The 17,233-nt window shown below is 37.1% G+C and overlaps 1 protein-coding gene across 1 annotated transcript in view; it reads right to left on the reverse strand.

The window, feature by feature from the left end:
* Abca3 (ATP binding cassette subfamily A member 3) overlaps positions 1-17,233 on the reverse strand; it is a 524,972-nt gene that overhangs the window by 404,214 nt on the left and 103,525 nt on the right. The window contains exon 7 of the mRNA XM_090407639.1: positions 2,196-2,377. Coding sequence (XP_090263765.1) covers positions 2,196-2,377 — 182 coding nt within the window. The remainder of the gene's footprint in view (positions 1-2,195; positions 2,378-17,233) is intronic.

Genomic DNA, 17,233 nt, shown 5'->3' on the forward strand with positions numbered 1-17,233 from the left:
AATTTAAGTTTTTTAAAGTTCATTTAAATTTACAATAATTTAATTGGTAAACATGGCACGAAGACATGTCCTCAAGATGAAGGCAGTATTTAATTATTTCATCGAAAATTAATCGAACAAGGAGAAAATATATTAATCAAATTATCGAACTAACATAAAACTAAAATATGGTTAATAAATTAAAATCTTACACTTAAAATAGAACTATTGAAATAAATTAAATTAAATAACTACTTAAATCGACTTAAACAAAGCAAAAACGTGTGTCAAAAAATAAGCCTTAGCAAAAATTTCTGTCATAAGAAGGAACACGCTTTTTTATATAATTTTATTTATGTCTATTGTGTCCTCATTATCCCCAAGAATTTCATTTTTATTCCACTTGGGGTAATTTACCCACTTCGCCGACCCCTGATCTAGAGGACACACAGGTGAGAATGGCTGACATAAGAGTGCACCACCACAGCAGATAAAACTGTAGTTTTATCTGCTGCGGAAGAGAAGAAGTGACTTCTACAATATACATGGAAGGAGAACTGGTCAAGAAAAGATAAAAATTAATGGGTAATGGTTAGGGTTATCTGGCATTCTAGTTGAAAGACGGACAATTTGTGTCAGATCATTACTCTGAATAAATACTTGTCTCTCTTTCACTTAGTCAGTAGAACTGGAAAAAGAAAGTGAATTGATGCAGTGGATATTAAAGTCACAAAGAAAGATGAGCATTTGGATGGAAAGTGTAAGAAAGGAAATCAATTTGATTTATTCATAGATAAGAAGTCAAAGAGGTGTAATTGATTTTCAGAATTAGAGGAAAGGCAAAGACAACAAATGAATGATAGAGAATGGGACAAGTAAACTTTAAGCCAAAGAAGATCAAAATGACAAGTTTGAATATTAGACATTCCAAATAAAAGTGTCATCCTTGTGGCAGAAGGAATCAGACAGAATGTAATTTCAGCAATTAAGATATATAGGGTGTTGGAACTGCTATTTGAGATGTCAAATAGGACAAGTTGATGACAGATGTTTTATATTTGCCATGAAAACCTGATCAATTGAATATGGAAATAATTTTTGATAGTTTTTTTTGGATTTCTTTTATCACTGTTATTTTTCAAAGGAGGTTTTTTTTTATTATTATTTTAACTGCCTATAATTGATTGCAGTGAATAGTTAATTACAGAGTAGGGCCATACAGTTAGAAGAAAAAACACTCTTGCATATTTTGTCTGTACAAAGAGTACTAGTCTACTAGTCCTGAATCCTGCCATGGGCATGGATGTTTGTGATTGTCTGTGAAAAATACTAGATGTGGTGGGTGGTAGATGGCTTTGGTGTGGTGTGTGGATTGAGTGGTGGGGGATGGATAGCTGTAGAGTGGGATTCCTCCCTTGATGAGTCTCTGGACTCCCTGGAGGTGTCAGTAATAATAATAATAATAGTCCCTTTACCATAATGTCATCTCAATGATCCCTCACCACATGTTACTACTCAAAGTCTCTTTCAGGCACAAAATAACCCTAACAGCAATAGTATTAGTAATACTTCCAAGCCTCCTATGGAGTCCAAAGATTCATCACATGAGGTTGAATATAGTTATTGTGGTCTGTGAATACTCACAGACCACAATTATCATACCTTGCTTTGAACACATTCAATGTTGGAGCACTCACCACCCATTCCAACTATACCATACAATATTATACTGCCTGACTGTTGGCCAATGGAATTACTCTTTACTGCTGTACCCTTAAATGGAGGAGGTTAGGACTTGAAGTGATTTACTGACAAACCTGAAAAGAGAAGTGAAAAGAGTAGAAGCTGAATCCTTGTTCTAAAGGGGATTCCAGAGCTGGTTGGTCAGGTGTTTCATTGAGTGATGAAGGTAATCTACCACCTAAAGGATCAAACTGGCATTCTCCCAAAAGGGTGAATGAAATGCTGGGGAGTATGATAAATTTATTAGATGGTTCAGCATTTGTATTAGGGCATTATTGAGGAGCACATCCTTTTACACCATATACATCACTTATTTTTTAACGGAAGATGAATCACTGCAAAACATAAATACTAGCTATAAGTTCTTCTTTCTTCTCAACTTTCAACTGTACTACTAAATATGCAGTAATGTGTGCCAAACACAACCCCCTCCCCAAAGTTTTAATAATTTAAAATATATAACAGATACATACCATGAAAGGAAAATAAATTGGAAGGGGGATTCCATATTCTCCTGGCCATACATTATCTAGGTACCATGCTATGATCATATACAATACTGAATCTGCAGCTAACATCAACAATAGCATCTGAAGAGTTATAGTATCATCTGGTGAAGCTGGTTCAGATATTGTTTTCCATTGAGCCCCTGCACCTAACATAATGAATACAAAATATACATCACATAAAATGCAAAAAAACTGAAAAATATTATATAATACAAACTATTAGTCAGACAACCATCTTAAAATGTTATAGAATGGGTTTCTTACTCATAGCCGATTTAACTGAAATAGAATCTCTGAATAACAATTGCTACTTGTCTTATTAAAATAATTTCATGATCTTTGTATACCTTCCTTCCTAAATTAATATCACAGTAGAAGAAAATTATTAATTCAAAGACAAAGAAATGAAACATTCAGAGCTCTAACAAATTCAAGCAAGGTGTTGAATCTGGAACGGAAAATTTTATTCTTTAATTTGGTTTATTCAGGATTCAACAAGAATTGGAAAACAATTAAGAAATACTTGAGCTTTAATATAGAAACTGATTGTGAAGGAGGTATATAGAATGAATAATTTATATAATGATACAAAGCATGAATCAAAAATGGCAATTATTCTGTGTGAAGAATTACGTTTAAGTTAATTGTAACGGCCATAATATGTTCTATGTGAAACGTATGTAATCTAAAGTTCAAGGTGCTTGGGCGAGCGTTACGCTTGTGGCAGTGTAAATTATCAGAAAGCGGCTCCGCTTGAATTCGCAAACTTAAGGAAACGCGGTGACCCGGATGGATTAGCGGGAAAAGAAGGTGTGTGTCAGGTGAAGATTCATAAGAGAAAAGAAGGCACTAAAGGTGCAAAATAAAAAGGGTTAACCCCCCCCCTTGCAGAGGGCTTTTTGATCGTGGCACTTTCACCCTTGCTTGAGTCATGACAGTTTGATTTTTGACCTGCTCTTCTCAAACGAGCGGTTCTATCTCACCTTGTGATGGATCCAGGATAGCCCGTAGATGTTCTATATTGGCAGCCGTAGTTCTCGTATTCGTGACCGCAATATGGAATAGAATCACCGCAAACAGAACCAGACCAACATGGACAGATCAACAGCCATGCTGAACAGAGCAGATGAGGTGTACACCATGTATGACCAAAGGTAAATCTACGATGTTCCAAACTAAGTTTTCAAGGAAGGAGAACTCAGTACTGTATGCAGAAAGTGGACTATCTTGGTTAAGTAATGTTTTCTTCTCCCTTATGTTAGAAGAGAAGCATGCTGTAAAAGAAGCGTGAATTGCAGTTAAGTATTCAGTGTGAACGAACATTCTAGTGAGGAACTTTAGGTGATTAGCGTTAACTGCAAAGGTCTAGCTCTATAGGTATCTTTGTCTCAGATTGTGAATTAGGTAGAGTGTAATAATTATGATTTGTAGCCTTTAACATAGCTTGATAGGATAAACTGAGAAGATGAGAGTTTTGATATATGTATTGTGTACAGTCAAATGAGTGGAATCTTAAAAGGAGACTATGTTAAATTTCCAATTAAGTTCTAAATATCAATGATAGCTCCTCACCTGAGTATGACTTTAATCTAATAGCGAGAATTAGATTAAAGTCATACTCAGGTACAATTTAGTGATCTTAATAAATGTCCTTTATGTTTTAACCTGAAATTAGCCTGTGCCTGAATTCAACTCATCGCTCATAAATTCGGAACCTAATGTGAAGAATAATTGAATATTTGTAGGTCACGATTGCAAACATCATTGAGTATAACTAGTTAGATAATTAGGTGCTGAAGGATAAGTGTAGGGATAATCCCCTCTGTATAATTTCTGAGAGAAGTTCCCTGGTTAAGGATTCCTCCTAGGGATAGTGGCTGGCACAGCAGAACAAATAAATTTGCCAGTACCTGACAGGGAAACAACTCCCGACAGTAATTACAAAGGACTTGTCTCCAACAAGGAAATAGGCCCTTTGTCTGAGAGTTCAATACACTTGGTTACTCTAAGTAGTCGGCCAAGTAGATAGATAGGCTTCGTAGTTTAGCATCATAGCTTGTGTTAAGATAGGATTATCAGGGTAAACAGTTTAAGGCAGCAATAAAGTAAATTGATTAACACAAGGACAAGATATTGAATAAAATATAAATACACTTAAATATTACACAAGGCAAGAGAAATGGTCTTGTGCTTTGTGTATGAGTTTTTGGCAGGCCTCTGACAAAGTATGGCATGTGCTAACTACAGAAACCAAAGTTATCTAAGAAAATTCACGTATAAGGTCATCATAAAAAATAAAAAAAATTAATTAAATATTACAAGAAATTATTCTTGGATAAATCCTTTATTAAAGTAAGCAAACAAAGTTTGCATGTAAAATATCTTCACAACTGGGCTACTTGTATATAAAGGTTAATGACTTCACATCAATTGGCTTAGTATCTCATAATGCAAAGCACATCTCCTTTCATCAGATGTATAGGATGCTATACATTATGGTAAGGCCAATATTCAGGCTGATTTTGACCTTTATCGAGATACCGTTAAGGAGTAAGGGGATACCATTCTCCAAAAATTCTGAGTGATCTACAAGATCACTTTAAATCTCACTGAGTAACTCAAAAGGATAACTCCTAAACTCGTCAAATTCTTATCGGCCATTCTACTCAGTGACAGGCCAACAAGCAGAACTGCTCTGCTCCCCGGAATCAAGTCCAAAGACACACACATCAGTGGGCCAGACACCTTTATTGAGGTACTGTTCAAGTGCAGGTACTTCTCCAAAAACTTTGAGTGATCTATAAGATGGCCCTAAATCTCACTCAGTGACCCAAAGGGATTACTACTAAGCTCCTTACTCCAAACCTGAATTACTTCAGGGCAGGAAACTCATTGGTGGCTCTACTTGGTGACAGGAAAAAGCCTGACATTGAACAAAACTGCTCTACTCCCAAGAAAAGAAGCTGCCATCAGCAGGAATCAGACCCAGAAGATATGACAACGTTGAAGCAATACAGAAGTCATGTATTATCCATATACAAGTAGCAAAAAGGTGTATCCCCTTATTATTAAAATACTCTGTATCAGAGAAAGATGTTGAAAGGTTTTTACTTGGTTATACACTAAATTAAATATGGCAAGAATTATATTCTTGGTTTAATCCTTTGTTATCATCATTATTATTATTATTATCCAGGCCCCCATGGAGTCAAAAGACTCATCGTGGGAGGTCGTTTTTAGGAAACACAAAGTTTATCATACCACTCCTTGAACCCACTAACCATTCCCACTCCAACCACTCTCTCTCAGGCAATGCATTCCAAGGTTCAACCACCCTCCACGCAAAGAAACCACTGCTCACCATCATACGCACAGCCTCCTTTCTTAACTTCCGGGGATGGCCCCTTGTCATCGTTCTTTCCCGCCGTTCCACCGAGCGAAAGAACTTTCCAATGTCTACCGTGTAACTGCCTCTCAACAGTTTAAAAGTCTCGATCATATCATCCCCCTCCTTTTTCTATCCACCAAACTCTGCAGTCCACATTCCCTCAGTCGATCCTCATAACTCATATTGTACAGTCCTGAAACTATCCTTGTTATCTGCCTCTGTACCCTTTCCACAGTCAATTTATCCCCTTCAAATCCTGGAGACCAAATTTTAGAAAATAGTTTAAGTGTGATCTGATCAGGGCCTTATACAATGAAATGATAGCACTTTTATCTCTGCAGGTCAGCATTCTTCTCAGTATTGCAGCAATCCTCTGAGTTACCCTAACCACCGTTGCAATATGCTCCCTGAATTTCAGTTTTCTATCAATCACCACCCTTAGATCTCTTGTCTCCTCTACCTCCTCTAGTACAGCTCCTCCAATTGAGTATGCATCCTTCCCATCGATGGATCCCAAACCTCAAGACTTTACATTTGGCTGCATTGAACCAACACTCCAATTCATTTGCCCATCTGTCTAGTTTATTCTAATCCCCTTGCAGGGCTGCCACATCTGCACTATTACTGATAACCCTTCTCAGCTTCACATCATCTGCAAACAACTGGATTTCCCCTTGCAATCCATTGACAATATCATTGATATAAAGGTTGAACAATACAGGTCCCAGTACTGATCCCTATGGAACCCCACTTGTAACCTTCTGATTCCTTGATATTGCCCCACCATACACAACTCTCTGATCCTATCAGTCAGCTAATCCTGAATCCATTTGACTAACCCAACATTTAAACCCATGTGCTGCAACTTAAATATCAGCTTATCATGTGGCACCCTGTCAAACACCTTTGCAAAATCCAAACAAATGGCAGTACATGCCATTCCCTCATCAACTGCACTTGTCACTTTATTATAAAAGGTAATCATATTATTAAAGCAAGAGCACCCCTTAACAAATCCATCTTGAGTCTCACAAATAACATTACCCTCATCTGTCCAACGCTGTATATAGTCCCTCACCAATTTCTCCAAGACCTTAACAACTACTGATGTCACACAAACAGGCCTATAATTTATACTTCCAGTCTGCTACCGCCCTTATGCAGTGGCACTATCTTACTTTTCTTCCATTCTCTGGGTACCTTTCAGACAGCCAGACTTTTATTGAAAAGCCAGGTCAATGGAGCTGTCAGTTCTTTAGCACATTCTCTCAAAACCCGTGGTGAAATACCATCCAGTCTAAAAGCTTTACTGGTATTCAGAGTACTCAGCATTTGGAACACACTCTCCTCTCGCACCTCTAAACCCTGAACCTGCCCTATCCCCCTCTAGTATTAAAACCTCCTCCAGGATGAAATACTCCAATAAAGTGCTCACTGAACTATGTCCTCTGCATCAGTTACTCTATTCCCATTTTTATCCTGCAATGTCATTTTTCCACAATCGTTTCTCTGCCTACTGGCCACATAGCTAAAAAATTCCCTAGGATATTCTTTGGATCTTAGTGCCAATCTCTTCTCATATTCCAGTTTTGCCTTCCTCACCATTCTGGTCACTCTCCTGGCCTGTGTCTTGTATTATTCGTGTAGCTGTCCTCCACCCCACTCCTTATATATCTTCCATAATCTCTTTTTCAACTGCAGTTCCTGTTTGATATTGTTTGTCATCCACTTTACACCAAATTGTGTCTGCTTCTTCACCCATGGAATACAGCTTACTATTGCTGCTAACAAATATTCTTTCACAATTTCCCAAGCACGAATGATATCCTGGCCTTCCAATTCTACCCTCCATGGAACTGCACCTAGTTGATACCTAAGACTATTATAATCATCCACCTTATAATTCCACATACGTTCCCTTTTCTTTGATACACTTGCATATCTGTTCATCTTCCAAGTCAAAACCACATGGTCACTCTCTCCAACTGGTGGGAGAGATGTCATCTCACTTATTATCAGCTCTTCTGATGCTATGCCCAAATCCAAAACTTGAACCTCTTGTTCCCTCTATTACATGCTGTCGAAGACATTTGTCCCTCAGGAATTCCAGAAATTCTATCCCCCCCCTTCTTACTATTTGCATTTTCCTCTTCCCAGCTTATACTGCTGTAGTTAGCTACAGCAGTATTAGCTGTAATACTAATTGGCCACTTCTTCAAAACCACCTGTGTCACTGCCTTCCAAAGCCTCCACTCTTAGAGGACATAAGTCATCACTTATCATAAGCAGTACTCCACCATCACGTTTTCCTTTCTGATCCTGCCGAAAAATGCTGTACCCTACCACTTCAATTCCGGTTATTATATCATCCTCCATCAACCACGTCTCAGAGATCTCAATAATCTTTGGCCAGGTTGATGCTATCAGTGCCACCAATTCATCTCCTTTATTTTGGATGCTCCTGGCATTAGTATAAAAGAGCATAAAAGTGTCACTGCTTCTATACCTATCATTGTCCCCCTCTCAACCCCCTGGGCTCAATGTTACATGATGTCATCCCCCTTCCCCCCAAGCACCTATTCCCACAAAGAGGCCACCCCTGCTAATATCCACCCTGGGAATTCTAGTTTCCCTGCATTGACACACTGACTCATTCAGAAAACAGCAATCTTTCCAGATGCCTTCATCCTTCTTCATTCAAATGCAAGCAGTCTCTAGCATACAGTTTCCCATCTGTCCTCAAATGCCCTCCAAGCATCCACGTATTCCAATCCTCTCTTCTCACAAATTCTGGCTATTATGCGATTGAGTATTGCTGCTCTTCTGCTCAGCTTGTCACCATCATACCTGGGCAACACACATACATGCAATCTTCCCTCTCTGAGTTTTCTTTTGCACAACTTCAAGTAAGAATCTCAGATCTCTCGCCGCCCAATTTACACTGCCTCTCAAGTCATTCGTGCCCACCATTACAATCATTTCATCCATCCTTTTACCCCTCTTAATTGCCATAGCCACATTTTCTATCGTCCCTCCAGGCAAACACACCTCTGACATCCTATCTTGCACACCAGAGATCATCGAGTCTCCATACATCACACCTCTAACCACTCTGTTCCTCGATTGCTCAACTGCATCCCACACTCTCTCTCTCTCTCTCCTGTAGCCCTTTCTCTCCATGTTCCCCTACTTACCTGCTGTCCTCGCATCATTCTGTCCCTGATTCTAGCACTCCCTCGCATTCTTCTCATTTCCTCTCTCTGTTTCCATTCTCCCCTCCTCTATCAATACGTCTCTCTCTCATTCCCTCCCCTACTGCTGCTATTCTTTCCTCTTCTAGCATTCCCATAACTCTCTCTCCTTCCCTCTCTCCTACTATTTCCATTCTCTCCTCTTCTGTCATTCTCAAAACTCTCTCTCCCCTACTCTGATTTGCCTTGCATTTATCTCTTCCATTCTCCTAATCTCATCTTTCATACTTCTCATCTCATTTGCAAGACATTCCACCTCCTCTTTCAGCTCATCTATCTCTCTCTGCAAGTCAGTCACTTAATCGAAATTCATTCTCCCAAACAAAACCATCTCCGAAACTTTCATAGTCACTCACGCTTTCCATACTATCGACTATTATTTTCTCATTCATATTTTTTTCTTTATTCTCTCTTATCACACTACTCGTCTTCCGATATTCATTTCCCGTTCCTGGAGCAACTAGGTCAGTTATCGATATATCTATTTCATTTATTTCTTCCCTCTGCCTGCATTTTGCGCACATACGCACCCCCCCCTCTCTCAGCAGTTACATATCCAACTCCCGAGATGCATACATGCCGCAAGCACTGCATGCCACAAAGTCCCTTATTATATTACTTATAACTGAGTTCTTAAATGGCAGAGGACTTGGTGACACGCCATTTGCGATTGCAGCTGACTCCGCCATCATTCCTTACTGCCGAGGAACTACTAAAGTAATAGTTAATTATATATAAATGCTATATAAACACTGTATTATGTGTATATCTATAAATGCTAAATGTATATATACATAGATATAAATGCTATATTCATCTATACCAAATAACTTATCTTTTCTTCAGCTGCCAATACTCCCGACTGACTGCGACCTTGCGTTCTCGGTAACCCAAAAATAATACAACATGCAACAATGAAACTGTAAAGCAGAACCACTAAACAACACTTGTGTTACTGAGAAAAAAATGGAGCACAATTCACAAAAGAATTCACACTATACACCTTTTATAAAGACTTTTAACAACAGGTCAATTCCACTGCCGCGTGCTCCTAGCGCTCCGAGTGTAAGCAAACAAAGTTGATGCATGAAGTATCGAAGCTAATGACTTCACATCAATAGCCCAAGTATCCCATAATGAAAAGCACAGTCCCTTTCATATGTGTGTATTATGCTATGCATTATGAGTAACCAACAATTAAGATAATTTCAAGAAGCAATCCTTTTCTTGAAAACCCACAGATTTTTTTTTTTTTTTTTTTTTTTTTTTTTTTTATGAATTTCTGAATAAATAAAATTTTTACTCAATGAGAATATGTATGGGGGGGAATAAATATCCTTCCTCCCCTTTTTTTTGTAGAGATCATAAAACTAATGCCATATTACACCATCAGAAAAATGAAATGAAACTGACTGTGTATAACAAAAAAAATATTTCCTTTTCAATACACAGATAAACAAAACCAAATAGACTGCAGCAGTAAATGCAATATAGTTTGCTAACAATTACTTCAAAATATCTGATAAGGGAAAAATCATTCTGAGACTTTTTCAAAAATCTCAACAATCTATGCTTTTAACTGAAAAACAAAAGGACTTCTTTTAGTTTTCAGAGATTATTTCTAAGAAACCCCAAGAAAAAGCCTTGCTAATCCTTTAATTTCATTCTGTTTCAGAGTTAAAAGGTGGAATATGGAACTTTATTCCATATACACAAATATAAACAGTGGGTCCACATTCCTATCATAAACTTTAAAGACATATTCTACATCTCAAAGCTAAATGAAAAGGTCCCAATAAACATGCATCTAGAAATGTCTTGGCTGAGATACATCCATAAGTAGTAATAATATCAAAAACTCACAACATGCAAAGCAGACAGATGCAACTCAATGAATCACATGATTGTAAACAAACAGAATCACATGCAAAACATGCTTGGAGTTGCAATTCAGTCTAACACATTTGTCCTGAGCAAATGGCAGATACTCTTTGTTTTAGCATTTCCAAATCACATGTTGGTGTGTGCCGATGGAAATGCACACTAAGCACATGTTGACTTTATTAAGAAGCTTTCCCTGGTCAATGAATTTCATTCTCTTGAACATGCACCTGTCTTCATCATGTATTTTTAAGCAAGGTACAATTTCTGCAGCATAAAATGAAAGAAGATGAAGAATCAACAGGATGCCAAAAACTGAAGAAAATAAACTGCATCTAGTGCCATGGCATCCATGCACTAGTACACAGGAGATTGCAATGGAAGAGGATGCTTCCCAAGCAGTTGTATGGATCTGGCATTCAAACTGACTTTACACATACCATTTAAAGCAGCTTCAAGGATTTTTATCAGATAATCATCTTCGTTGATTGTTATTTTGTTAGTTGTTTCTTCAACAATGTGTGCAGAACCAATGATTTTTCTTTTGGGTACTTTAACAGACAAAGTGATGTTCACTCCACTCAAGATGGCAATTTCAATTATCACAGCAATTACATGTGGGTCAATCGAAACCCATAGGCTTATAATCAGTTAATACATCAGAAAATCTCCATCCAAATGGGCAAGCATCTTTGGAGATAGATGATTAATAGGGCCATATGTTTGACAAACATACAGAACCTTTGGATGACACTGATCCCTTGGTATGAAGGAGAAACATGGTTCATGTATAATGGACCACCACACTTCAAATCATAAGGCTGCTCAAGGGTGTCTTGATTAAAGGCTTTTAGAATGATAGAGTGATTGAGGCAGACCAATTACAGGGCCTTCTCAATCACCATACCTAAATCTAATAAATTTTTATTTGCAGAGCCATTTGAAATCATTGGTGTACCTTAGTCCAGAGAGAGCATGTTGATAAACTGTAGGAATGTGTTGAACATGCATGTACTGACATCAGAAACAGACAGTAACTTTGAGTACATGAGGCTGTTAATGGTGAGATGTCTCAATGGCTTCATGACTGGCAACCGATGTCATTTTGAACACGTGCTATGAGGGATATTCATCCTATGTTTCTTTTTTGCAATTACCAAGTGATCTGTGGTCATTTCTTGACATTTTGTCTCTTCTATCTATTGCAAGTTGTCAGCGTCCCTTTAAACAAAATACCTCAAAAAAGTATATGATGATTTTATAAAAGTAACAATGACTGCAGTTTTCTGTTTTTGCAAATGCTGGATTTATTTGCAATTGCTACAAGGGAGAGAAATAAGAATGGAAACTATTCCTAAGTTTAACATTAGCATTCAGCTCTAGTATATAAAGTACTTCATAAGCATTGGTGCATTGATCAGTGAACAGATCGATAGTTAATTGATAATTGAACACGCATAAATTTCTCTTTCCAAGTATCTAACCCTTTCTCAAAGCAACTTTTTTTTTTACTTGAAATTTAATATAAAAAAAAAAATTTAGTTGTAGAAAATGTGTATATATATATATACACACACACACACACACACACAATATATATACACACATTATATATATATATTATCGTTCATATTTACTCGGTAGATAATGTTATAAAAAATTAGTTTGAATGACTATATACTGATGTTAAAGATACCAAGCAATTTTAAACCTGGTTTTACTCCATTTTTTCCAAGTAAGCAAACAGACAATGTCAAATTGCTTGGTATCTTTAACATAACTATACCCAAGTTAAAAATACTTTCTACGACTATATACTGAGAATAAAAAAGAAAATGTTTAATGTTAAGATACTACTAGTTTTGTTGAATAAATCAACTTCTTCAGGCAAAGAATTATATAAAATAACAGAGACATGATAAAATTGCATCAACAGATCTAGTATAAAACACAAGTGCATTTTAAAACAGGAATGTATGCTGCAGTTCCAATTGAAGTTGATTACATGCGTGAGCTGTCACAAGTGCGCCAATACTGGACAGTGGCAATTTGTGCGTCAGAAAGATTTGGTAGCAAAAATGTGTCCGAATGCATTTTGGATACCAAACGTAGTCTAACTGCTTATTTCTCTAAGAAGACCTCTCTTGAAATCCGTTTATCTAATTCTCTAGATCTTCACTTCATCTTAGAACAATTTAAAAGAAATTAGTGCTCTAAATGCTTCTAAAGCCCAGAATGCAAATAAAATTAATCTCACCAGAAAATATGATTCTGTAAAATGTATGCAAGATCGTCCCATCATAATTCTACCTTTTTAAAAAAAGTTGTAATAAATAATTCTTCCCAATCCACTTTCATCGGCAGAAGAAAGTGTACTTGCTAAAGGTCTCAATTTTGTTATCGCTCTTACTTCCATACCTCAAGAACTATTCTTAATGAAGATAGAAAAAGCAGCATCCTTATTACCAAAACCAAGAAGCAAACCTTCTTCGTATGGAAGCTATATTCACCATAATATCATGCAAGACTGCCATCTGACAATATTTCTCATTCTGAAAATCAGCTATAATAAACTTATAGCGATCATCTTAAACAAATCTGATTACCATAACAAAATTTTGGAACTACCAAACACTGATGCTTACTCTGAACTAAATAGTGACCCTACAAAAGAACTGCACAATAGGACCAACAATTAACTGAAAATCACCTCAGAGTTACCAAGAAACATCTGTCTTTCCCTCAAGTCGATTCATCCACTAATCCCATGATTATGTGGACTCCCAAAGATCCATAAATTAAACTCTCCACTCAGACTAACTGTTGAAGGTATAAACTCCCCTACTTACAACCTATCTAAATACCTCGCATCCTTTTTATAAAACCTATCTGGAACTTCCTTTTCTCATATAAAAAATTCAGCTGATTTTGTATCTAAAATCAAAGACATCAAACTCAACAAATCAGATTCAATGGCAAGTTTCGATATAGTTTCTCTCTTCATGAACGTACCTACTCAAGAAGTCCTCCATCTTCTCCAGAACAAACTATCCAAGAAATTCTTTTCCTTACTTTCTCACTCTGTAAATTCAGGATACTTCAAATACGAAAATAAGATTTACAAACAGAACTCAGGATTGGCTATGGGCAGTCTGCTCTCTCTGATTCTTGCTGACATATTTCTTAAGGATTTTGAAGAAAAAGCAATTAATTCCTCGACTCTTAAACCCAAAATATGGTATCGTTATATAGACAATGTATTCCTCATCTGGGAACATGGTGTCAGCAACCTCAATTTTTTTCTAGACCACCTCTACAAGTTTCATGAGGGACTTTAAAACGTATGAGATGCACTGAAAATATCAAAATCTCCATTTTCAGAATCCCCCCCACACACACAGACAGATACCTTCGTGCTTCTTCCGATCACTACCCTCCGCAAAAATTTGGTATTATTTCAACCCTGGCAACATCAAGCCAGATCTTTACTAACAGAAGAAACAGAAATTGAAAATGAACTCCATTTACTAAAAAGGACTTTTGTCAACAATGGTTTCTCTCTTAAAAAGATTGATAAATTTTTCTCTTTCCATCACTCAACTGCTATTGAAGATTCTTCTCCCCCAAGAGCTTTTATATCGTTGCCATACATCAGCTCTCCCCCCCGCCAAAAAAAAACTGGCAAAAATTCTTAAAAAATTCAACATTAGAACTTGCTTCACTACGTTTCCAAAACTTTGCTCCATACTAAGTAGACCTAAAGCGAAATATCTTCCTATTCAGTATCCATTAGTCTACAAGATTTTGTGTGTGTATGTGGCAAACCATATTATGACCAGACAGCTAAATCCATCCTTTCACATATGGAAGAACACCAAAGAGACATATCCTACAACAGGACCAGGGCCAGCACTCTCTCTCTAGCCACGTTCTCTTCACTTTCAACTCAGATGAAGGCCGCCAACACCTTGTAGACTGGCCGCAAACTTCTAATATCCATGTGTGTTATGATGAACTCGAAAGAAACATTATCGAATCTAGAAAAATATCACTCGATTCATCCCATATTAACAACAGCCTAGCTACAATCTTTCTGACACACACATTGCCACTGTCCAGTATTGGCACACTCGTGCTCATGCACGTAGTCAACTTCAATTGGAACTCCAGCACACATTCCTGTTTTAAAATGTACTATTGTATTTTATACTAGATCTATTGATGTAATTTTATCATGTCTCTGTTATTTATATATAATTCTTTGCCTGTGATACCTGAAGAAGTTGATTTATTCAACCAAAAGGCAATGTCAAAATTCATTGTGTTATGGAGCCTCTTATGATACAAACATTTAAATTACTAAATTACTAAAACTTTTATATATCGATACATATGGTACACTCATTGCATAAATTAACCCATATATATATATATATAAAATTAGTTTGAATGACTATATACCGAGAATGAATTTTGACATTGCCTTTTGGTTGGAAAGACCTGAGTTTGATTCCTGTCTAGGATGTGAAGAACTTTTATCAGAGGTTTTCAACTGAAGGTGAGGTAGCCAGTCTCATAGGGATAGCAGTTTTCATTCCACACCCAGTCAAACCAGCCATAAGAAAACGCATTCAATTTACGTACAAAATATATTTATAGACATAGGACTGACCACCTCATCCTGGAATTATGGTTACGAAATTCAAGGATATTTGGAAGGTTGGGCACTTAAGGGCCTATTAGAACCACTGATGATGAGGAAATGTCTGTATCACATCCCCTCTTTTCCTCCTACCACCTGAACTTTATAACCCACAAACTTTTAATCTGTCTTCATAGGAAGCACACCATGGACTGGTAACTATTGTAATCACTTGTTTCTAGATCCTCTCTCTAACACTTACTTCCACATCCATAAGCAACTCAAAGGACAAAATATGTGCACAGTAAGCTCTGGCCATATCAAAGCCTTATAAACAAAAATAGTAATTTTCTTACTATGCAATGAACCATTTTGCTCACTTTTGCATTATGAACATTATCAGCCTGTCAATTCCCTATCCATTAGCCTTTTTCCCACACTATTATTCCGTTTAAGTCATCCTACAGAATCTCTGCATCATCTTTATTAACTACTGCCTCTCCAATTTAGCATAATCAACAGACTGTTGTCTAGCAAACAACCATCATATCATTCCTTATTAATCTATCAATTAAACAGCAGTGGCTCTAGTATGGAGCTCTATGCTCTATGTTTTTGATGTTTGTCTATCCTCTTGGAATGGTAGTTTAAATTATTTATTTATTTTTATTTTTTTGTTGAACTTTCGTGTAAAAGTTGCTTGTGAAGTGCCTCAATGGCACAAAAAAATTACAAAAATAATTATTAACATTTAATAATTATTTTTGTAATTTCATAGAGGTGATTATGCTGGGTATAGAAACAATGGCATTTTTATTCTTTATACCAATGCCAGGAGTATTCGGAATAAGGGAGAGGAATTGGTGGCACTGATAGCATCAGCTTGGCCAAAGATTCTTTGGATCACAGAGACGTAGTTGACAGAAGAGGATATAATAACAGGAATAGAAGTTGCTGGGTGCAGCATTTTTTGGCAGGATAGGAAGGGAAAGCATGGTGGTGGAGTACTGCTTATGATAAGTGACGACCTATGGCCACTAAGAGCGAAGGCTTTGGAAGGCTGTGACACTAATGATTTTGAAAGCATATGGTGCAAGATGGAGGTGGGCAAGACAGGATATTTAGTTGGGTGTTGCTACAGACCAAGGAGCACAGAGGGTGGGGACCAGGAGATGTTGATTGAGCATGGCAAGTGCAAGAAGAACAATTGTTATAGGAGATTTTAACTACAGCAGTATAGAATTGAGAGAAGAAGATGCATGTAACAATAAGGGAATGGAATTTCTAGAATTCTTGAGGGACAAATGTCTTAGGCAACATGTAACAGAGGGAACGAGAGTTTTGGATTTGGTTATAGCATCAGAAGAACTGATAATAACTGAGATGAGTGACCATTTGGTTTTGATATGGAAAATGAATAGACATGCAGGAATATCAAAGAGACAGGAACATATGTGGAATTATAAAGTAGGTGATTATAATAGTCTTAGACGTCAACTTGGGAAAGTTTTGTGGAAGGAGGAATCGGAAGGCTGGGATATCATTAGTGCTTGAGAAATTGTGAAGGAATATTTGTTAGCAGCAATGGTAAGCTGTATTCCACAAGAGAAGAAGAGGACACAATTTGAGTAAAGTGGATGACAAACAATATTAAACAGGAGCTACATGCGAAGAAGAAGAGGCTATGGAAGAGATAGGAGACAGGTGAAGAGAAGATACATGAAGAATATAAGACACAGGCTAGAAGAGTGACTAGTATGGTAAGAAAGGCAAAACTGGAATATAAGAAAAGATTGGCCCTTAGATCCAAGGAAAATCCTAGAGACTTTTTTTTAGCTAT

This window comes from Typopeltis vanoorti, chromosome 17 (assembly GCF_054136105.1).
Source record: "Typopeltis vanoorti isolate ZY-2024b chromosome 17, IOZ_Tvanoo_1.0, whole genome shotgun sequence".
Lineage (NCBI taxonomy): Eukaryota > Metazoa > Arthropoda > Arachnida > Uropygi > Thelyphonidae > Typopeltis > Typopeltis vanoorti.